Source organism: Neolamprologus multifasciatus, chromosome 23 (genome assembly GCF_963576455.1).
Source record: "Neolamprologus multifasciatus chromosome 23, fNeoMul1.2, whole genome shotgun sequence".
NCBI classification, from domain to species: Eukaryota; Metazoa; Chordata; class Actinopteri; order Cichliformes; family Cichlidae; genus Neolamprologus; species Neolamprologus multifasciatus.
The window spans coordinates 17,763,218-17,787,679 of NC_140460.1; the positions used below are offsets into that span (position 1 = coordinate 17,763,218).

The 24,462-nt window shown below is 43.1% G+C and overlaps 1 protein-coding gene across 1 annotated transcript in view; it reads left to right on the forward strand.

Annotated features, from left to right (window-relative positions):
• LOC146491316 (protein NLRC3-like) overlaps positions 1-24,462 on the forward strand; it is a 36,983-nt gene that overhangs the window by 8,196 nt on the left and 4,325 nt on the right. Inside the window, exons 3-9 of the mRNA XM_085152680.1 lie at positions 4,493-4,552; positions 8,448-8,466; positions 8,629-8,857; positions 9,013-10,834; positions 11,748-11,921; positions 18,621-18,794; positions 24,241-24,287. Of these exons, the coding sequence (XP_085008806.1) occupies positions 4,493-4,552; positions 8,448-8,466; positions 8,629-8,857; positions 9,013-10,834; positions 11,748-11,921; positions 18,621-18,794; positions 24,241-24,287 (2,525 nt within the window). The remainder of the gene's footprint in view (positions 1-4,492; positions 4,553-8,447; positions 8,467-8,628; positions 8,858-9,012; positions 10,835-11,747; positions 11,922-18,620; positions 18,795-24,240; positions 24,288-24,462) is intronic.

Genomic DNA, 24,462 nt, shown 5'->3' on the forward strand with positions numbered 1-24,462 from the left:
GACATCCTGCTCTTAGGGAGGTGACAGCCAAGCAGAAAACAAGGTCATAATTCTCTCTATGAGGGAAGAGGTTTTAAGGATGGGGCTGATGGTATAGCCTCCCCGTGACAGGGGCCAACATGTAAGATTTTGTGGAATGTCTCTTTCTGTCTCTGTATATAATGTGCAAGGGCGGTGGCCACGATTCAGAGATCACCCTGGTGTTTGACTGGGGTGATTCTCTCCACATTGCAATGTATTAATTAAACCACTTCAAATCAAACTCACTGGGTGTGTTGCAGGTTATTGTTAAAATTTCCACAACACTCTCACGTCCACCCTCCGGCCTTCTCTCTCACTGCCTCCTAACATGCCTCCCCTGTCTGCTATTCTTTTGTCTTCAGCCAACAGTTACACAGTTTTGACTGGCAACCTGTAGACAACAGCATCAATGGTGCTTGTTGTTAACCTGAGCTCTGACTAATGTAAAATCTGGAAATGGAAATCTGAATTTTTAGTACAGTTTCTTACACAGATATGAGCTTCCAAAAAGGTACATTCCACAGCTTTGGGAATTATGGAGGCAGCTCTCTTAGAAACTTTGCAGACTTGATCGCTTTCCCCTGTGCCTCCCCGAACATAGTATCCAGTTCACTATTGCACTGCATTTCAGTGGGTTCAGTTTGCAGCATGGTGGGGAGATTCCACATAGCTGAGAAGGGTTCTGCAAACAGCTGGGAAGAGTCACCGTATGCCTCGAAGTCACCAAATCACTATTCAAACTCGCATTGCAGGTTTTGAATAGCAGACAGATGAGTTTTGCATAGTCTCAGTTTTGTGGTAAATCTTTCACACTCTCATAGGCTGCTGCGATGAGCTGTCTAAGACATGGCAGCTTTAGGTTCAGAATTTTTAGCTCATGTGTAATGTCCACAAGGAATGCCAAATCCATTATCCAATTTGGATCATCCAACTCAAGAACATCCACTTTTCCAACTTCCATGAATTTCTTGGCTTTAGCTTTTAACTCACAAAATCTCCTCAACACAAGCCCCCTCCTGTGCTAATGCACCTCAGTAAACTATGGAGCTTGGAAAGAAAAGCGTCTGGACTTCTTTGAGTGGCTTGAAGACGTTTCACCTCTCATCCGAGAAGCTTCTTCAGTTCTAAGGGTCAATGGTGGAGTTTCCAAGATTTAAACCCAGTGGGAGTTTCCCCCCAAAGAGGGACAAAGGACCCCCTGATGATCCTCTACCTAATCACATGAGCCAAGGTGTGAAAGCTGGTGTGGGTCCCAATCAGCCAGGGTTTCGTGTGAGCTCATTGTGAAACCTGGCCCCACCCTGTCATGTGATTTCCTGAGGTCAGATGGCCCAGGATGTGAGTGGGCGTTAAGGCGTCTGGGAAGGGATCTCAAAACTGGATTATAGATGGCAGACAATTGGTGTTGTAAACCACCGCCTCTGTTCAAAGATGGTCGCTCACGCTTTTCTTTCCAAGCTCCTTAGACTACAATGACCTGGATGACTGAGAACCTTCACAGATGCACCTTAGTAAAGTACCATACAATCCCTCAATTTCCTCCAAAAACGCCCTGAACCTGCGGCGTTGTAAACCTCTGGACCTGATGTAGTTGGAGAGTTGGAGAGGAACAATATGAGGGAGGTCTGGAATGGTGTGAAAACCATCACAGGCCACAACACCAAGAACAGCACAGTGGGGGGGGACTGTGGAGAAGGCAAACAAATGCAACAACTTCTTCAACAGGTTTGACCAGCCCATAAACCTCCCCACCCTCACCTTTACTACAGAGCCCTCTCCCTACTCTCCTACCTCCCTCGCTTCCCCCCCTCCCTGACACTATGACACCCCCCTCCTCCAAACCCTCTCTCAACAGCAGGACACCCCCCTCCTTCCAATCATCTCCCGGTGTCACAGTGTATCAAGTCAGGAGACAACTGAGGAAGCTTCACCGCAGGAAGGCAGCAGGCCCAGACAAGGTGTGTCCTAGAATGCTAAATGTGTGTGCTGCTGAACTTGGCGAGCCACTACAACGAGTCGTCAATCTCAGTCTGCGACTGGGGAGAGTGCCCGCCCTATGGAAGACATCCTACATCATCCCGGTCCCCAAAAGGAACCGGCCCAATGAGCTGAATGACTTATGATCAGTGGCACTGATGTCACATCTTATGAAGACTCTAGAGCAGCTCTTCCTCAACCTCCTCCGACCACAGGTACAAAATGCCCACGACCCACTACAGTTTGCATACAAGGCGGATGTCGGAGTGGAGGATGCCATCCTGTACCTCGTACATAGAGCCCACTCACACCTGGACAAGGGAAAAGGCACGATCAAGATCCTGTTTCTTGACTTTTCAAGTGCCTTTAATGCCATCCGGCCCTGTTTGCTTCAGGAAAATTAAACAGGATGCAGGTGGACCCCTGCCTGGTCACCTGGATCTCAAACTACCTCACAGACAGACCACAGTACATCAGGCTGAAGGACATCACGTCTGACATTGTGGTCAGCAGCACAGGAGCACCACAGGGAACTGTGCTGTCCCCTCTTCTCTTCACCCTCTACACCTCTGACTTCTGCTACAACTCTGAATTATGCCATATTCAGAAGTTTGCAGGCGACACAGCCATCATGGGGTGTATCTGGGATGATCAGGAAGAGGAGTAAAGAAGTCTGGTGAAGAACTTCGTCACATGGAGTCACACAAACCACCTGCAACTCAACACCTCAAAGACCAAGGAACTGGTTGTGGACTTCAGGAGGTCCATAGCAGGTCTACTGCCGGTTCAGATAGAGGGACAGGAGGTGGAGGTGGTCAACACATACAAGTACCTCGGGTTATGGGTGGACAACAAACTGGACTGGTCATGCAACACGCAGCACCTGTATAAAAAAGGCCAAAGCCAACTGTACTTCCTCAGGAGGCTGAGGTCTTTTAACATCTGCAGGAAGCTCCTGAGGATGTTTTACTAGTCGGTGGTTGCTGGAGTACTTTTCTATGCTGTGGTGTGCTGGGGGAGCAGCACAGAAAAGAAGGACTCATCCAGGCTGGAAAAACTGATCAGGAAGGATGGCTCTGTGGTCAGCATGAAGCTGGACACTCTGGTGACAGTGGGAGAGAAAAGGACACTAAAGAAACTGCTGGACATTATGGGCAATGCTGGGCATCCTCTGCACATGGCCATAAACAACCAGAGGAGTCTGTTCAGTGACAGGTTGCTTCTCCCAAAGTCAAGAACCAACAGACTTAAAAACTCCTTTGTCCCACAAGCCATCAAACTGTTTAACTCCTCTCTAGAGGGGAGACGGAGGGGAAACAGGAGGACAAAGGAAGGGGGGACAACTAAGCTGTAGTGCCTTTTCACTGTGCAATACTTTTTGTTAATATCCAACGGTGCAATAGACTCACAATACGTGAAATGTGCAATTCCCTCGTATTCTTATTCCTATTTATTCTATTCATCCCTTTTGTATACTATGTATTTATATATGTGTATATATGGTATATTTCTGCTCACATTCTGTAACTTCTGTCGGTGCTGTGCTATTGGAAACCGAATTTCCCGGAGGAAACCACCCGAGGGATTAACAAAGTTTTATCTAATCTAATCTAATCTAATCTAGTTTATGCATTTTAGGATTTACAGACATGACTTCAAGCATTTTCTGCACAGTGCATGTTGATGTAAACGGCAGTGGCATGGATAGCGCTGTGTTCCAAAACGCACCTAGCTGCTCAATTGCAAAGAACAGCTGCTGAAATATAACTTTAGCTTTGGTTTGGCCAAAATGCAACACAAACTCAGCAACTCTTCTGTCAACTATGTGTGAGCCAAGTGTTTCTGACCTCTGCTTTGAAGTTTACCCAGGATATATATTTTGGAATTTTTCTTCAGTAAATTAGAAGAAAACAGATCAGACATCCAGTGTACCAATATGCATTCCCATTCCAATATCTCATAGATATTAAATTGGTGCAGTTTACTGAAAATATTAGATATGCCACATTACTATTAATGTTGGTTATTGAAAAAGTGTTCTTTAAAGAAGAGACGAGATTGTGGCATTTAAAATTAATGTAAACTTGATTTCACAAGTTATTGTACAAAAGAAAATAATCTGAGGTTGTCAGAAGAGAGCTACTCACAGTTTTGTCATGGACTGGTTCCTCAGTTGCTTGCCATCTGTACCACACTAATCAGCCTGGTTTGGAAGGCTGATGGTAAGGTGCTGGAAGAGAGATTGGTCGGTTATTGGATGTTAGATAATTTTTTTTGGTTTTATACTGACTTCTTCTTATTCACGTGTTATTGTAGCACTGTAAGTACTTGAACTCAATACAAAATACTAAGCTGAGCTGTTGATTCTCAGTGGATTCAGAAGGACTAGTAAACTTTTACAACTATAGGGAATCATCTAAATCACTGTCTTAAAAAATTCACTTACTGAATTTTTACTCTGTGCTTGAACTAATTCTTGATGATTCCTCCTCAGAGTGGACCAGGAGAGCTCAGAGGTTCCCAGTGATCAGTCTGCCCAGCAGAGTCAGACACACCTGGGCCCATATCCCTAAAGAATCTTTGTGCAAAAAGTGGCTCCTAGCGGCCAAATTCTAAGAAAATTCTCAGAGTCATGACATTTTCTTAGAATTTCCACTAAAAGTGACACGACAATCCCAGTTAATATAAAAGCTATTCCTCAAGATTCCTAGCGCTTAAAAGGGCTCCTAAGGCGAGATCTGCTAAGAGCAGGGAAGAGGACTTTTAGTGGCTTAGGAGTTCCCCTAAGCAGCTGCACAAAATGGCCAACAGAAGAGGCAGGAGAGAAGTCCTGCAAACACTGGATGACAGGGAATTATTGAGACGCTACAGATTGGATCGTGCAGGAATCATGTTTGTGGTGGATCTCCTTAGAGATGCAATTACTTCACCAACTCGACGCCACAATGCTATTACACCGGAGACGAAAGTAATCACAACCCTGAGGTATTTGGCAACCGGAAAAATGCAACAATGCAGCAGTGATGACTTGGGTCTGTCCCAATCCTCCGTCAGCAGAGTCATCACCCAAACACTGACAGCTTTGTCACAACCTAATATTGTGACACAATTTGTTTCATTCCCGCTGGATGCCCGCACTTTACACACACATAAAAGGGCATTTATGGACATTGCAGGATTCCCTGGTGTTGTGGGTGTATTTGATGGAACACATGTGAGAATAATTGCGCCATCAGAGGACGAGGCCGTCTTTGTTAACAGGAGGAATTTCCACAGCATCAATGTGCAAATAGTGTTCAATGCGGCCTGTAAGATTTTGGACATTGTGGCTAAATGGCCAGGCTCCACACATGATGCGAGAATGCTCTCCGAGAGTGGCATCAGACAGCTTTTTGAGAGACGCTATGTGCCAGCTAATTGCCACTTGTTAGGGGACAGTGGCTACCCATGCAAACCATGGCTCCTTACACCTTACCTCCAGCCACGCCAAGGGCCCCAACTAAACTATAACAGGTAAGCCAAACAATACAAAAATCATGGAAATTAAATGCAAGCAATATGTTAGAGCATCCAAGTAGTGCAATATTTCCATCAAATAATTAAAGGTCTCTGTATTCTATTGTAGGGCCCACGAGACAACAAGAGCGGTGGTGGAGCGTTGCATAGGCCAGCTTAAGAGGCGCTTTCATGTTCTCCACGGAGAGGTGCGGCTGAGGCCTGAAAAAGTCAGCAAAGTCATCATAGCCTGTGCAATATTGCACAATATTTGCAAGCTTAGACAGATTGTAGAACCTCTGGATGATGGCGATGAGGATGAAGACAACGATGAGGATGGTGGTGAAGAACATATTTACATTCCACAGGGGAACCTAGCCCAGAGTGGACTGCCTTACAGGGCAAACTTCACAAATTTACATTTCAGGCAAGCTGTAGCCCCATGTCTTTTGAGAACTTGTGATGGTATTAAGAACTACCACAGTTTTACTGCACATCACCTGCAATTGTTAAATGCAAGACACAGAACACAATCTGTAAATGGTTTATTTTTTAGGTGTTCAATTTTAAGGCGGTAGTACTCCTCCTGAAGGGAAAGGACTTTTTTTTTGTTGTTCAAACACATCAATTGTGAGTTTCAATCTGCTCTCCTGCAGGGATGCTGACGGAGCAGGTGCTGCGGATGGGAATGGTGTTTGATCCGCTGGGCTATCCTGAGTAGCAGCTGCAGATGGTTTAGGCGGCAATCTCATCGGCAAACTTGATGGGCCCGGTTCTTGTGATGGCTCCATGCTACAGAAATACATAGGCCTAGTTTAATTATTGTTTTGATTAAATTAATTTAATACAATGAGCATGGATAACACATGAAATGGCTTCTGCAATGAATAAACACTGTAGATATGAATAACCCTGTGTCCTACCTTTGCTGCACTTCAAGGGCCTGCATCATTGATGTGTCAATGCCTGTTGGCAGCCCGGTGACACTGACCTCAGAGTGTCCCAGGACTTGAAAGACAGTGTCGGCCACCTGGGACAGCCGCTTTGCAGGTGGAAACAGTCAATGAACACAGTACTTAGGCATGTAAATTAACTTTGCCAGCAGGAGCAAGTTGCCAGATTATGTGGTAGGCTATAATATTTTGCTCACCTGTGAGTGAGGATTCCCGCTTGTGTGCTGCAATCTCATCTTTTGCCTTGGACTGCAGCACATACCACCTTTTCTCACAATCGTCGCCTGTCCGCACCACCAGTGGAAAAGAGGCATTGATTGTTTGGGATATTGTGTCCCAGGCGCGCCTCTTGCCTTGGCTAGTGACAGTTGGGCCAAATTTTCCTCGTAACATACCTTTATGTTCGTTCACCAACTGGGCCAGCAACAAACCTTGCTCCTCAGTCCAGTTTGGCTTGCAAGTCCTTTTTTTTCTCCATTTTCTGTGTTTGTCGGATATTTGTTAACAAGCCTTTATAAATAGACCAGCCAGCAATCACAGACATTGATAAAAGCTGAGCCGTGTTACCCTCGTTAAGACTTGTAACATTGTGATTTCTACTTCATTAAGGACAGCCCCTTGAGATAGGCCATCTTGTTTTCAATGGGGTCCATATGGGAGTGAAAGTACAAAATATGCCAGCTAGGATATTAATATGAGCAAATAAGACACGAATCATTATTTGAACAGGGTGTAATGAGTTTAAGTTTTCACATATTTTAGATTCTAATGTTAGGCTATAACCGCTACAGCTTACTATTCATTTTCCAGATATTTTCTTGAATGTGAAATATTATTTACAATTACAGTCAGCATAAGATTAGAGTGTATAATTATGTTTATTGATTTGAGGGTACATCCTTTGCTCATTATCACCAAAAGCTCATTTCCATCAAACTTGTAGGATCAACCAATCACGGCTTTTGAAATGATGACTCATACCTAGCAACGGGGTCAACCACACCTCCTCACTAAGATAGGATTTTCCATCCATTCCTTGCTCAGAGTTCAATGAAAATGTTCTGGGCCCGTATCCCTAAAGATTCTGAGAATCCTCTCAGAGAGCTCCTAATTTAACCTAAAAATTCCTTGCCAGGAGTTTTAGCTTAGAAGTGATTCCAGAACATTTTCAGTGAACTCTGAGCAAGGAATGGATGGAAAATCCTATCTTAGTGAGGAGGTGTGGTTGACCCCGTTGCTAGGTATGAGTCATCATTTCAAAAGCCGTGATTGATTGATCCTACAAGTTTGATGGAAATGAGCTTTTGGTGATAATGAGCAAAGGATGTACCCTCAAATCAATAAACATAATTATACACTCTAATCTTATGCTGACTGTAATTGTAAATAATATTTCACATTCAAGAAATTCAGTGATGACTTGGGACAGACCCAAGTAGTCACTGCTGCATTGTTGCATTTTCCCGGTTGCCAAATACCTCAGGGTTGTGATTACTTTCGTCTCCGGTGTAATAGCGTTGTGGCGTCGAGTTGGTGAAGTAATTGCATCTCTAAGGAGATCCACCACAAACATGATTCCTGCACGATCCAATCTGTAGCGTCTCAATAATTCCCTGTCATCCAGTGTTTGCAGGACTTCTCTCCTGCCTCTTCTGTTGGCCATTTTGTGCAGCTACTTAGGGGAACTCCTAAGCCACTAAAAGTCCTCTTCCCTGCTCTTAGCAGATCTCGCCTTAGGAGCCCTTTTAAGCGCTAGGAATCTTGAGGAATAGCTTTTATATTAACTGGGATTGTCGTGTCACTTTTAGGGGAAATTCTAAGAAAACGTCATGACTCTGAGAATTTTCTTAGAATTTGGCCGCTAGGAGCCACTTTTTGCACAAAGATTCTTTAGGGATACGGGCCCTGGAATCACTTCTAAGCTAAAACTCCTGGCAAGGAATTTTTAGGTTAAGTTAGGAGCTCTCTGAGAGGATTCTCAGAATCTTTAGGGATACGGGCCCTGGACTCCATAATTACGGTCTGTACATGTACAACAACTTCTTTTACATCTATTCTGTTCACAGTCATCTCCATGCTGCTCTTTGTAGACCAGTGGATTGTCAGTGTGTCCAACATGGATCTGATGTTTGGCTCCATGACTTCAGTCTGATTGGGTCATTCATAAATTATTCTGTTCCAGCTGCTGGAGGACAACGTCATCACTTTTGTGAAGAATGAGGTGAAGATGATTCACAAAGTTCTGAGCCAACATTACCCAACATATTTTGAGAGTGAGAGGGAGGAAGAGGAGGGGTTGGAGGATGAGGATGAAGAGCAGAGGTGGAGAAGCAGAGAGGCATTTGTAATGATCGCATTGAACTTACTGAGGAGAATGAAGAAGGAGAAGTTGGCTGACAGTTTGCAGAACAGTAAGAGGATTTCTCTCAAAATGTAAACTCCTGAATGAATGGGACATTTCTCTCAAGAGATGGACCAACATGTAGTCAAATGGGCATGTCTTAGAGAAAGGAAACTAGACCGTCCCTTTACAAAACGTGAACTGATAATCTGCTTTTCTTTTCAGAATATCTTGCTTCAGTTTGTCAACGCAAACTTAAATCTAATGTGAAGAAGAAGTTCCAGTGTGTTTTAGAGGGGACTGCTAGAGTAGAAAACCCAACCCTTCTGAATCAGATCTACACAGAGCTCTACATCGCAGAGGGAAGAACTGCAGAGGTCAATGGTGAACATGAGGTCAGACAGATTGAAACAGCATCCAGAAAACAGTACAGACAGGAAACAAGAATCAGAAAAGAAGATATATTCAAAGCCTCACCTGGAAGAGATAAACCAATCAGAACAGTGCTGACAAAGGGAGTGGCTGGCATTGGGAAAACAGTCTTAACACAAATGTTCAGTCTTGGCTGGGCAGAAAACAGAGCCAATGAACACATCCACTTCACATTTCCATTCACTTTCAGAGAGCTGAATATGTTGAAAGAGGAAAAGTTCAGCTTGGTGAAACTTGTTCATCACTTTTTTACTGAAACCAAAGATGCAGGAATCTGCAGCTTTGAAGACTTCCAGGTTGTGTTCATCTTTGATGGTCTGGATGAATGTCGACTTCCTCTGGACTTCAACAAAAATGAAATCCTAACTGACCCTAGAAAGTCCACCTCAGTGGATGTGCTGCTGACAAACCTCATCAGGGGGAACCTTCTTTCCTCTGCTCACCTCTGGATAACCACACGACCTGCAGCAACCAATCAGATCCCTCCTGAATATGTTGACTCAGTGACAGAGATCCGAGGGTTCACTAACCATAAGATGAAGAAGTACTTTAGGAAGAGATTCAAAGAAAAAAAGAAGGCCAGCAGGATCGTCTCCCACATCAAGGCATCACGAGGCCTCCACATCATGTGCTACATCCCAGTCTTCTGCTGGATCACTGCTACAGTTCTGGAGGATGTGCTGAAAACCAGACCGGGAGGCAAGCTCCCCACAACCCTGACTGAGATGTACATCCACTTCCTGTTGGCTCAGGTCAAACTGAAGAAGGTCAAGTATGATGGAGGAGCTGAGACAGATCCACACTGGAGTCCAGAAAGCAGAAAGATGATTGAGTCTCTGGGAAAACTGGCTTTTGATCAACTGCAGAAAGGAAACCTGATCTTCTATGAATCAGACCTGACAAAGTGTGGCATTGATATCAGAGCAGCCTCAGTGTACTCAGGAGTGTTCACACAGATTTTTAAAGAGGCGAGAGGACTGTACCAGGACAAGGTGTTCTGCTTCATCCATCTGAGTGTTCAGGAGTTTCTGGCTGCTCTGTATGTCCAGCTGACCTTCATAAAGTCTGGGGTAAATCTGCTGGAAGGACAACAGAAGACCTCCATATGGTCTAAATTGTTTGCAAAACAAGATTTAAGAGACGTAGAATCTGCAGTGACATTTTTCTACCACAGTGCTGTGGACAAGGCCTTACAGAGCCCAAATGGACACCTGGACTTGTTCCTCCGCTTCCTTCTTGGTCTTTCACTGCAAACCAATCAGACTCTCTTACGAGGTCTACTGACACAGACAGGAAGTAGCTCACATTCTTGTCAGAAAACTGTCCAGTACATCAAGGAGAAGATCAGTGAGGCTTTGTCTGCAGAGAAAAACATCAATCTGTTTCACTGTCTGAATGAACTGAATGATCATTCTCTAGTGGAGGAGATCCCACGGTACATGAGTTCAGGAAGTCTTTCCACAGATAAACTATCTCCTGCTCAGTGGTCAGCTCTGGTCTTCATCTTACTGTCATCACGAAAAGATCTGGATGTGTTTGACCTGAAGAAATACTCTGATTCAGAGGAGGCTCTTCTGAGGCTGCTGCCAGTGATCAAAGCCTCCAACAAAATCGTGTAAGTATATTTGTGCTCAGCCTTTAATTTTTTAAAATTCTTCCTAATGTTGATTTTAATTATAGACAGGCATCCATGAATAATTCAAAAACCTGAACAGTGTGATGGTAAATGGATTGGTTCTTATACAGTGCTATTCTACTCTGAGCACTCAGTGCTTTCTACAACTTGCCTCTTTCACCCATTCACACCAATTTTGCACATGCACTGTTTATTCCCTTTTTCAGTAAGTTCTTTCAAGCTAACATTTACACACATGCTGGCTTCAACTGAGCAGACTGGCCAAGCAAATTACATTTGTTATGTTGCAAGGCAGTTTCTGTTGCTAGATATAAGAAAATTCTCTCTCGCTGATTCTTTCTCCACCTCCTCCACAACTTTAAGTTTTTCTCTGAAAACATTTTTAATTGGTGTTTTTTTGTTTTTTCTTTGGTGGAGCAAACTGTTGCTACATCTTCGTCTGTTGTTAGTGTGCAAAGTTCAGGTTTGTCTTTTTTTTCTCTGCTATGATGGTATTGTAGTTAGAGAGGAAAGAAATGCTACAGAGGCTCCTGTGCCACTGGGTTTGTTTTTATCTGGGCAACCAGTTGTCATAAATTGCAGTGGATCAGTGCTAACCATCCATCCATCCATCCATTCGCTTCCGCTTCTCCTTTTTCAGGGTCGCGGGGGGCGCTGGAGCCTATCCCAGCTGTCATAGGGCGAGAGGCGGGGTACACCCTGGACAGGTCGCCAGTCTGTCGCAGGGCCAACACACAGAGACAGACAACCATTCGCGCTTACATTCACTCGCACATTCACACCTAGTGGCAATTTGGATTTTCCAATTAACCTATCCCCACAAGCTGCAGTGCTAACCATTCATCATTAAACATTATTTAATCTGACAACAAATATATATTTTTTTCTTCAGAATGAGTCTCTGTAACCTGTCAGAGAGAAGCTGTGAAGCTCTGTCCTCAGTTCTCAGCTCCCAGTCTTCTAGTATCAGAGAGCTGGACCTGAGTAACAGTGATCTCCAGAATTCAGGAGTAAAGCTTCTATCTGCTGGACTGAAAAATCCACACTGTACACTGGAAACTCTCAGGTCAGGATTCAGACTTTCCACTTTTGGTAATTGTAGTCCTATTGCCTAAAAAGGCTATTTTTCACAGAATTGCCAAGTATGTGTGAATTATTTGTATCTCAATTTCTGCCTGGAAAACTTTTCCATATTCACATTTTTTTAGTTTTTAGTTTGTAAAAATGACTCATGAGCATGACACTGGAGAGAAAAAAATCTATCTAATGATTTTTCATGTGCTGTTTGGTGTAAAAATGCACTTTTTAATCTACTTTCGCTTTCTTTTCTTACTGGAAGAAAGAAAGTGTCCAGAATCCATGTTTTTAGGTGCCTAATAGGCATTAATAAAAATGACTGCATATTGAACATCTTAAATACATGGCTGTATAATATAGTGATTTACACATATACTGAACAAGCATAAGATCCAGTCATTACTAACTTGCTTAGTAATGACAACAACATTATCATCCTTCAGGCACACAATGGTAGGTGAGCGGTTTTGCTAAACCAGAAAGAGTATCATGAGAAATTTTTATCACCACTCAGTGACAAAAATACTTTTTGAACCCCTGAAATGAGACCCAGGAAGTGGTTACAGGAAGAAGGTAATAGACCAGTCTGAAGCAGTTAGAAAAATACAATGCTATTCACTGGACCTCATAGAGATGTCAGTGTGGAGGAAAAATCAATTGAACTTTTTTTATTTATATAGCTCCAACAACAGTCGCCTCAGGTGCTATGTTGTAAGGTAGCCACTACAATAGACCATACAGCAGTGGAAATGGGCTTCTTCCAAAGGGTGGCTGGCCTCTCCCTTAGAGATGTGGTGAGAGATTCGGCTGGGAGGGGTTCAGAGTAGAGCCGCTGCTCCTCCACATCGAATGGAGCCATTTGAGGTGGTTGGGGCATCTGACAAGGATGCCTCCCGGGCACCTCCTGGGTGAGGTGCTCCATGCATGTCCCATCGGGAGGAGACCACAGGGCAGACCCATAACAGGGTAGGCTGTCACTTGGTGTTCGCTCGCTCTGTGGTATAGTATCACTTCCTGTTCCTGCTCAAACACAGTGGTGTTTCTGAGTAGCTTATTTGCTTAGCAGTTTAAGTAACAACTTTTAAATACATTCTTTTTTCATAGTATAATCTTCACGTGCTTCATCCGAAGCACACTTTCTGTGTACTCACTACCTAATTTATAGCCAAAGTACTCACTCACTGTCTCTGTACTGTTTCGCTAGCTTAGCTCGTAGCCGACCCGTTAGCACCATGGCTACTTCACCTGTCCCTCCTGCACTTTCTTGCTCATTGTGTCAGATGTTTAGTTACTCCTCGGCCTCCTTTAGCAGTAATGATATCTGTAACAAATGTAGCATATTTGCAGCTCTGGAGGCCAGGATTACTGATCTGGAGACTCGGCTTTGCACACTTCACTCACCCTTAGCTAGCCAGGCCCCTGTAGCTGGTGCAGCCGAAGATAGCGTAGGCCCCGCTAGCTGTTCCCTGGCAGATCCCAAGCAGCTGCGGAAAGAGGGCGGCTGGGTAACGGTGAGGAGGAAGCATAGTCCTAAACAGAAGCCCCAGGTACACCACCAACCCGTTCATTTGTCTAACCGTTTTTCCCCACTCGGTGACACACCCGCTGGGGGTCAAACTCTGGTAATTGGTGATTCTGTTCTCAGACATGTGAAGCTAGAGACACCGGCAACCATAGTCAATTGTCTTCCAGGGCCAGAGCAGGCGACATTGAAGGAAATTTAAAACTGCTGGCTAAGGGCAAACGTAAATTCAGTAAAATCATAATTCACGTTGGCAGTAATGACACCCGGTTACGCCAATCGGAGGTCACTAAAATCAATATTGAATCGGTGTGCAACTTTGCCAAAACAATGTCGGACTCTGTAGTTTTCTCTGGTCCCCTCCCCAATCAGACCAGGAGTGACATGTTTAGCCGCATGTTCTCCTTAAATTGCTGGCTGTCTGAGTGGTGTCCCAGAAATGATGTGGGTTTCATAGATAATTGGCAAACCTTCTGGAGGAAACCTGGTCTTGTTAGGAGAGATGGCATCCATCCCACTTTGGATGGAGCAGCTCTCATTTCTAGAAATATGGACAAATTTATTAAACCCCTCAAAATATGACTATCCAGAGTTGGGACCAGGAAGCAGAGTTGCAGTCTTACACACCTCTCTGCAGCTTCACCTCTCCTGCTACCCCCCCAAAAACCCATCTCCATAGAGACTGTGTCTGCTTCCAAAAAGACAAAAAACAAACTAAAAACCAGCAACAAACAACTTAAACATAAACATTTACAAAGAAAGAACAATACAGTATCCACATCTGAACCAAAGAGTAAAACAGTGAAATGTGCATTATTAAATATTAGGTCTCTCTCCTCCAAGTCTCTGTTAGTACATGACTTAATAATTGATCAACAAATTGATTTACTCTGCCTTACAGACACCTGGTTGCAGCAGGATGATTATGTTAGTTTAAATGAATCAACACCCCCGAGTCATTCTAACTACCAGAAGTCTCGAAGCACAGGTCGAGGGGGCGGTGTGGCAGCAATTTTTCACACCAGTCTATTAATTAATGAAAGACCAAGACAGACTTTTAATTCATTTGAAAGCCTGATGCTTAACATTGTCCACCCCAGCTGTGAAACTCAGAAACCAGTCTTACTTGTTATCATCTATCGTCCACCTGGGCCTTACACAGAGTTTCTGTCTGATTTCTCAGACTTTATATCTAATTTAGTTCTGAGCTCAGATAAAATAATTATTGTGGGTGATTTTAACATCCATGTAGATGCTAAAAATGACAGCCTCAACATGGCATTTAATCTGTTATTAGACTCAATTGGTTTCTCTCAAAATGTAAAAGATCCCACCCACCACTTTAATCACACTCTAGATCTTGTTTTAACATATGGCATAGAAACTGAACATTTAACAGTGTTTCCTGAAAACCCTCTCCTGTCTGATCATTTCTTGATAACATTTACATTTACAATAATTGATTACGCAGCAGTGGAGAGTGGACTTTATCAAAGTAGATGTCTTTCTGAAAGCGCTGTAACTAAGTTTAAGAATATAATCCAGCCACTGTTATCATCGTCAATGCCCTGTACCAACATAGAGCAGAGCAGCTATCTGAACGCTACCCCAACAGAGGTCGATTATCTTGTTAATAATTTCACCTCCTCACTACGTACGACTCTGGATACTGTAGCTCCAGTGAAAACTAAGGTCTCTAATCAGAAGTACCTGACCCCGTGGTATAATTCTCAAACACGTACCCTAAAGCAGATGACTCGTAATCTGGAGAGTAAATGGCGTGTCACAAATTTAGAGGATCATCACTTAGCCTGGAGAAATAGTTTGTTGCTTTATAAGAAAGCCCTCCGCAAAGCCAGAACAGCTTACTACTCATTACTGATTGAAGAAAATAAGAACAACCCCAGGTTTCTCTTCAGCACTGTAGCCAGGCTGACAAAAAGTCAGAGCTCTTTTGAGCCAACCATCCCTTTAACGTTAACTAGTGATGACTTCATGAACTTCTTCACAAATAAAATTTTTATCATTAGAGAAAAAATTACCAATAATCATCCCACAGATGTAATATTATCTACAGCTACTCTTAGTACCATTGATGTTAAGTTAGACTCTTTTTCTCCAATCAATCTTTCTGAGTTAACTTCAATAATTACTTCCTCCAAACCATCAACGTGTCTTTTAGACCCCATTCCTACAAAACTGCTCAAAGAAGTCCTGCCATTGATTGATTCTTCGATCTTATATATGATCAACCTATCTCTAATAATCGGCTATGTACCACAGGCCTTCAAGGTGGCTGCAGTTAAACCTTTACTCAAAAAGCCATCTCTAGACCCAGCAGTCTTAGCTAATTATAGGCCAATCTCCAACCTTCCTTTCATATCAAAAATCCTTGAAAGAGTAGTTGTCAAACAGCTAACAGATCATCTGCAGAGGAATGGTTTATTTGAAGAGTTTCAGTCAGGTTTCAGAGCTCATCACAGCACAGAAACAGCTTTAGTGAAGGTTACAAATGATCTTCTTATGGCCTCTGACAGTGGACTCATCTCTGTGCTTGTCCTTCTTGACCTTAGTGCAGCATTCGATACTGTTGACCATAATATCCTATTAGAGCGATTAGAACATGCTGTAGGTGGTTTGTATCATATCTATCTAATAGACTCCAATTTGTGCATGTAAATGGAGAGTCCTCTTCACACACTGAGGTTAATTATGGAGTTCCACAGGGTTCAGTGCTAGGACCAATTCTGTTTACATTATACATGCTTCCCCTAGGCAGCATCATTAGAAGACATAGCATACATTTTCACTGCTATGCAGATGACACCCAGCTCTATCTGTCCATGAAGCCAGATAACACACACCAATTAGTTAAACTGCAGGAATGTCTTAAAGACATAAAGACTTGGATGGCCACTAACTTTCTGCTTCTTAACTCAGATAAAACTGAGGTCATTGTACTCGGCGCTGAAAAGCTTAGAAATTTGGTATCTAAGCAGATTCTTACTCTGGATGGCATTACCTTGGCCTCCACTAACACTGTGAGGAACCTTGGAGTCATTTTTGACCAGGATATGTCCTTCAACGCACATATTAAACAAATATGTAAGACTGCGTTCTTCCATTTGCGCAACATCTCTAAAATTAGAAATATCCTGTCTCAGAGTGACGCTGAAAAACTAGTTCATGCATTTATTACTTCCAGGCTGGACTACTGCAATTCATTATTATCAGGATGTCCAAAAAACTCACTGAAAAGCCTTCAGCTAATCCAAAATGCTGCAGCAAGAGTACTGACAGGGACTAGAAAGAGAGAGCATATTTCTCCTGTTTTGGCTTCCCTTCATTGGCTTCCTGTTAAATCCAGAATTGAATTCAAAATCCTGCTCCTCACATACAAGGTCTTAAATAATCAGGCCCCATCTTATCTTAATGACCTTGTGGTACCATATCACCCTATTAGAGCACTTCGCTCTCGCTCTGCAGGCCTACTTGTTGTTCCTAGAGTATTTAAAAGTAGAATGGGAGGGAGAGCCTTCAGTTTTCAGGCCCCTCTTCTGTGGAACCAGCTTCCAGTTTGGATTCGGGAGACAGACACTATCTCTACTTTTAAGATTAGGCTTAAAACTTTCCTTTTTGCTAAAGCATATAGTTAGGGCTGGACCAGGTGACCCTGAATCCTCCCTTAGTTATGCTGCAATAGATGTAGGCTGCCGGGGGATTCCATGATGCATTGAGTTTTTCCTTTCCAGTCACCTTTCTCGCTCTCTATGTATTAACAGACCTCTCTGTGTTGAATCATATCTGTTATTAACCTCTGTCTCTCTTCCACAGCATGTCTTTTATCCTGTCTTCCTTCTCTCACCCCAACCGGTCGCAGCAGATGGCCGCCCCTCCCTGAGCCTGGTTCTGCCGGAGGTTTCTTCCTGTTAAAAGGGAGTTTTTCCTTCCCACTGTCACCAAAGTGCTTGCTCATAGGGGGTCATATGATTGTTGGGTTTTTCTCTGTATCTATGAAGCGCCTTGAGGCGACTTTTGTTGTGATTTGGCGCTATATAAATAAAATTGAATTGAATTGAATTGAATTGAACATGCAGGAGACATTATGTCTCTCTGCTGGCCTGAAAACACCTTGGTGTTCCCCTGGACAAGCTGGAGTAGGTGGCTGGGGAGAGGGAGGTCGGAGCTTCTCTTCTTAGGCTGCTTCCCCACGAAATGACCAGATAAGCAGATGGATGGATGTATTATTAATTCATGTACTAACAGAGACTTAATGTTTAATAATCTACATTTCATTGTTTTACTCTTTGGTGCTGTTAAGGATACTGTGTTGTTCATGCTAATCACATTTTGGTGTGAGTCTCTCATCTCAGAAGGAAAGAGAAGGGCAAATTAGTCATCATCTAAGGATTTGGCCTGGAGAGTCCACAGGTATAGTGAGTAAGGCCAGAGGAGCAGCCACTGCCCAAAACTGTGGACTTACACATTGTTTTTGTATTTGTCTGTCTTTTTTAAAAGTGAACACAGAGAAAGGTGCATCTCCACCTCCAGTTGTGCTTGTTCTCTCTAACCTCTCTCCTCTCAAAAATAAGAACAAAATCCGCATTAGCTCAGAGTAGGTTAATTAGATCATTCAAGTTATTTTTTCAGTTTTTAATTTTATTTGATTTTGCTTTGCTCCTGCTAAATTCCAATATATTGCAATTAAAGTCTAAAATTTGTCTTCCCATCAACTGCATTACACCCAGTTAGTTACCAAGTGCACCAATCTAGAGGGGAGGTACTATTAACGGTCCAGAACTGCAAGAACTTGTGTTTTACGGAGTGTATGACAATACATTTCTTTACAGTTATCCTGCAATAGTCTTATGCTGCTGGGGCCTTCCCATGACGCACAAAGGGAGGAATCAGGGTCACCTGATCCAGAGCTACTTATATGCTTTATCAAAAAGGAAACTTTTAAACCTAATGATGAAAGTAGAGATTCTCAAAACTGGGAGCTGGCTCCAAGGATGAGGAGCCTGAAGGCTTCCTTTCACTACTCAACCACAAGTAAACTAGCAGTGTGAAAGCAAAGTGCTTTATTGGGGTGATATGGTACTGAAATGTCTGAAGGGCCTAATTATTCAAGAACTTGTATGTGAAGATTGTTTTGTGTTTCTGTAGTGTGTCGGGCTGTCTGAACACGGAGCAAGGCTGCGGTTATTTGGCTTCAGCTCTGAGCTCTAATCCCTCCTGTTTGAGAGAGCTGGACCTGAGCTACAATCATCCAAGAAGCTCAGGAATGAAACTGCTGTTGGCTGGACTGAAAGATCCAAGTTGGAGACTGGACACTCTCAGGTATGGATGAGAATTTCTAATAAAGGAGGAAGAGCTGGAAACATTTTGCATCCTTCACTTAGTTCATGTGTCTTTTATGCAGATGTGACATGAGGAGTCGCATGTACAGTGACATTTTTTTTTCCTTTTCTCACAATAGAAATGCTAGCCTAGTTTAAAAATAACAAGCAAAATATATGTAGGTGCCTCCAAGCAGAACAATAATGATAATAATGAAAGCTTGGCAGCCTGGCATTGGGGTGGAGGACGCCATCATCTACCTCCTGCACGGAGCTCTAACTCACCTGGAGAAGCCTGGAAGCACTGTGAGGATCATGTTCTTTGATTTATCCAGTGCTTTTAACTAGGGGTGGGTTTTTATAATCGATGTATCGATTAAAATCGATTCTGGCTTGGATAACGTAAAATCCTGAATCGATTTTTTAATATAAATTTATTTTGCCCGAAATGCCAGAATCTCTGGTGAAATCTCACAAAATTTCAACAACCACCAAACAGCTAAGACAGTAAATGAGAGCAGGAACATGGATTCTGCACAAAGACTTAAACACACAGCGTGGACCCGCGGATCAGAATCAGTTAGATGTCGCCTTTCTCACAATCGGGGCTGAAAGCCGACAGCCCACTGATTCTGATGTTTCGGCGGGTCCGCGCTTTGTGTTCACACCCTTTATGCGCTGATTCTAAAGCTGTTAGTTTGATGTCTCTCCAAACAATAAAAATAAAACTGACTGAACCAGCAGCAAAAGAAGATCCAAACTACGCTTCACATAAACATCGTCATGTATTCACTCTTACTTTTACTGTTTTGCTTTGACCACGATGCACAGCTCTCGCTCTCTCGCTCTCTCTCCCTCTCTCTCTCTCTCTGTACTTCAAAAACAGTTTCTCGTCTAAAAATCCGTTTTCCTCATTATTCGCTTGCTTGTTACGCACAAGTCTACCATTGTTTACAGCGCTGTCGGCTGACGGGTTTTTTTTTTCATTTTATATACTTCCGAAAAGAAAACCTAATTTCTGCCGTTCAATACTGAACAAATTTAAACTTTTTAAAATTATGCAATGCAAAACGCTCAGCCTTGTCTCTAATAAAACCGCTGTAACTTCAGATGTAATGTTCATATGCTGATTAATGGTTTTCTTTAGTTTTTGATGTATTGCAGAATATTTTTATAAAATCCCAGGCCAGGAAAATCACCTTCATGTTTTTCTGTGTTTTATCCTCAGCTACTTTGACACAAAGGCATCTGCTGTGATGCTCACACCTTTAATAAAGTCTTGTGTGTGTCAGCTTCCTTTTTATAGATACAAAAATATGTAAATGTACTGATCTGAATTATAATATTTCTGACTGTCAAAATTTCCCAGATTCAAATCCAATTAAATTGAATCGTGGATCGAATCGATTCGGGACCTTGTGAATCGGAATTGAATCGATTCTAGAAATCAGTGACGATACCCAGCCCTACTTTTAACACCATCCAGCCACGACTTCTGAGAGACAAGCTGGAGCTATCGGGAGTGGACCACCACATGTCCCAGTGGATACTGGACTACCTCACAGAACGTCCACAGTATGTGAGGACACAGGGCTGTGTCTCTGATATGCTGGTCTGCAGCACGGGGGCCCCACAGGGAACTGTGCTGGCACCGTTCCTCTTCACCCCCTACACTCCCCATGCTGCCACCTACAGAAGTTCTCTGATGACTCTGCCATAGTCGGCCTCATCACAGGTGAGGACGACTCAGAGTACAGACAGTCAACTCTGGACTTTGTGGACTGGTGTCAGCAGAACCACCTGCTGATCAACGCCGGGAAAACCAAGGAGTTGGTGATGGACTTCCGGAGACGCAGACCCACCACACTGACACCGGTGAACATCCAGGGAGTGGACATTGAGATAGTGGACTCTTATAGGTACCTGGCTGTTCACCTGAATAACAAACTGGACTGGAGCCACAACACTGATGCTTTTTACAGGAAGGGCCAGAGCAGACTCTACCTGCTGAGGCGGCTGAGGTCATTTGGAGTACAGGGAGCAATTTTAAAGACCTTCTATGACTCTGTGGTGACATCTGTCATTTTTAAAGTGTGGTATGTTGGAGCAGCATTTTATCGGCAGCTGAGAGGAAGAGCTGGGATAAACTCATCAGGAAGGCCAGCTCTGTTCTGGGATGCACCCTGGACCCAGTGCAGGTGGTGGGAGACAGAAGGACTCTGGCCAAAATAACATCTCTGATGGACAGAGTCTCCCACCCCATGCATGTAAATGTTGCTGAACTGCAGAGCTCCTTCAGTGACAGACTGCTGCATCCTAGATGCATGAAGGAGCGTTTCCGCAGGTCCTTCCTCCCTGCAGCTCTCAGACTGTACAATCAGAACTGCTCCCAACAAACATAGATGTTTACATCTGCGCTGTAACTGCAATAATTTAATTAACCGATTCACACTACAACCTGGTGTTTGTGGTACTTCTCCTTTTAAGTAGAGGAGAATATGGTGGGGTGCTGGAGCCTACATCAGCTATCATAGGTCAAGATGCAGGTTATACCCTGGACAGGTTGCCAGTGTGTCGCAACCATGTGCACTCACATTCACACCTATGGGCAATTTAGAATTACCAATTAATCTAACCCCACTTACTACATGTCTTTGGACTGTGGGAGGAAGCCACCGTACCCAGAGACAATAAATGAAAATGCAGGGAGAACATGCAAACTCCACACAGAAACGCCCCAGCCAGATGAGTCAAACTCAAAACATTCTTGCTGTGAGGCAATAGTACTAACCACTGCACCCCCATACTACCAGCTCTTTATCCTCTACATGTATTTTGACATGTAGACTGACTTGGACTTGGAGAATGCAATCAACCATGTCTTTTGTGGGGGGGGGGGGGGGGGGGGTGTCTGGCGAGAGCCATCTCTGTAAAGCTGTTGCAGGAGCTTGGGCCACCTTGCCACCAGAAAGTCGGATTCCTTATTGGTGGGTTGTGGACTCCACCAGGGCTACTGATTCTATTAATTATTTTTATCAACAGAATTCTAAGTGTAGCTATGTGGTGGAAGGCTTCCACTTTAATGGCCTCAAAATCTTATCTATGCTTTTTGTAGATGATGTGGTTCTGTTGGCTTCATCAGGTTCATTTATAATAAATAATAATAAAAACCGAGATTAAAACAGTGGGAAGACTTGAGAATTTAAAATTCATAACTCATAAAGGCTACCATGTTTTATCCATATTACATAAATTCCTCGACAAAACAAACATGTCTTTAAGAGACCTTAAACACCACCACAGACTGTGCAGAGCTTAGAGATAGGGGCATAGTAGACCAGATGTAAAAAAGAAAAAAGTATTGCCCACTTAATCTGGTAACTGTTTTTGCCACTCTTATACGCAAGAACTAAAGTTAAGTATTTCCAATAATTATTGATCACATTGATATGGAGAATTTTTGGCCCACTGTTCTTTGTAGAATTGTTTTAATTCTCCAACATATTGTCAGGTTTATGAACATTAATGATCAAGCCAAAGTATCTAAATAGGAATTCATTCTAGACTTTGACTAGGCAACTCAAAAACATCAATCTTTTGTCATTCGAAGATGGATTAATAATCACTGCATTGACAGTAAGGAGAGCATTTCAAGTGGGGGACAGTCAAAGGAGGTCAAACCAGATTTTATTGCTGTAACAAGCAATCCAAAAATCCAGTCCAGATCATCAGCACTTTGATCCACATACAGTGGCTTGCAAAAGAATTCGGCCCCCTTGAACTTTCCCACATTTTGTCACATTACAGCCACAAACATCAATCAATTTTATTGGAATTTCATGTGAAAGACCAATATAAAGTGGTGTAGACTTGAGAAGTGGAATGAAAATCATACATGATTCCAAACATTTTTTACAAATAAATAACTGCAAAGTGAGGTGTGAGTAATTATTCAGCCCCCTTTGGTCTGAGTGCAGTCAGTTGCCCATAGACATTGCCTGATAAGTGCTAATGACTAAATAGAGTGCACCTGTGTGTAATCTAATGTCAGTACAAATACAGCTGCAGCAACAACAACAAGAAGTCCAAAGAACACATCAGACAGGTCAGGGATAAAGTTATTGAGAAATTTAAAACAGGCTTAGGCTACAAAAAGATTTCCCAAGCCTTGAACATCCCATGAAGCACTGTTCAAGCGATAATTCAGAAATGGAAGGAGTATGGCACAACTGTAAACCTACCAAGACAAGGCCATCCACCTAAACTCACAGATCGAACAAGGAGAGCGCTGATCAGAAATGCATCCAAGAGGCCCATGGTGACTCTGGACGAGCTGCAGAGATCTACAGCTCAGATGGGGGAATCTGTCCATAGGGCAACTATTAGTTGTGCACTGCACAAAGTTGGCCTTTATGGAAGAGTGGCAAGAAGAAAGCCATTGTTAACAGAAAACCATAAGAAGTCCCGTTTGCAGTTTGCCACAAGCCATGTGGGGGGACACAGCAAACATGTGGAAGAAGGTGCTCTGGTGAGATGAGACCAAAATGGAACTTTCTGGCCAAAATGCAAAACGCTATGTGTGGCGGAAAACTAACACTGCACATCACTCTGAACACACCATCCCCACTGTCAAATATGGTGGTGGCAGCATCATGCTCTGGGGGTGCTTCTCTTCAGCAGGGACAGGGAAGCTGGTCAGAGTTGATGGGAAGATGGATGGAGCCAAATACAGGGCAATTTTGGAAGAAAACCTCTTGAAGTCTGCAAAAGATTTGAGACTGGGGCAGAGGTTCACCAGGACAACTACCCTAAACATAAAGCCAGGGCAACAATGGGATGGTTTAAAACAAAAAATATCCATGTGTTAGAATGGCCCAGTCAAAGTCCAGATCTAAATCCAATCGAGAATCTGTGGCAAGATCGGAAAACTACTGTTCACAAACGCTGTCCATCTAATCTGACTGAGCTGGAGCTGTTTTGCAAAGAAGAATGGGCAAGGATTTCAGTCTGTAGATGTGCAAAGCTGGTAGAGACATACCCTAAAAGACTGGCAGCTGTAATTGCAGCAAAAGGTGGTTCTACAAAGTATTGACTCAGGGGGCTGAATAATTACACACACCCCACATTTCAGTTATTTATTTGTAAAAAATGTTTGGACTCATGTATGATTTTCATTCCACTTCTCACGTGTACACCACTTTGTATTGGTCTTTCACGTGGAATTCCAATTAAATTGATTCATGTTTGTGGCTGTAATGTGACAAAATGTGGAAAAGTTCAAGGGGGCCGAATACTTTTGCAAGCCACTGTATGGATTGATGTGTATTTGTGAAAATATTGGACTGTTCCTTTATCAGTGTCAAACATTATGTGTGTGAGAGGAATGTAATGTCCATGTCTACATGCTGCAAGAGACTGTGCTGGTTTGACCCCCCTCTTCCTTTCAGGGTGGAGCCTGCTGGAGTCCGATGGTTGAAACCAGGTCTGAGGAAGTGTAAGTGTGTTTTTAATGTGATTCATGAAAACAAAGCAGCACACATTCAACCATCTTCAAACTGTCACATTACTCATTTACATCTCTGATGTCAGGAGTCATCATCAAAGTGTCAATCAATGAACAGATGATGGATCAATAACTGCAGCTGGATTGTGTTTGTTCTCTCCATCAG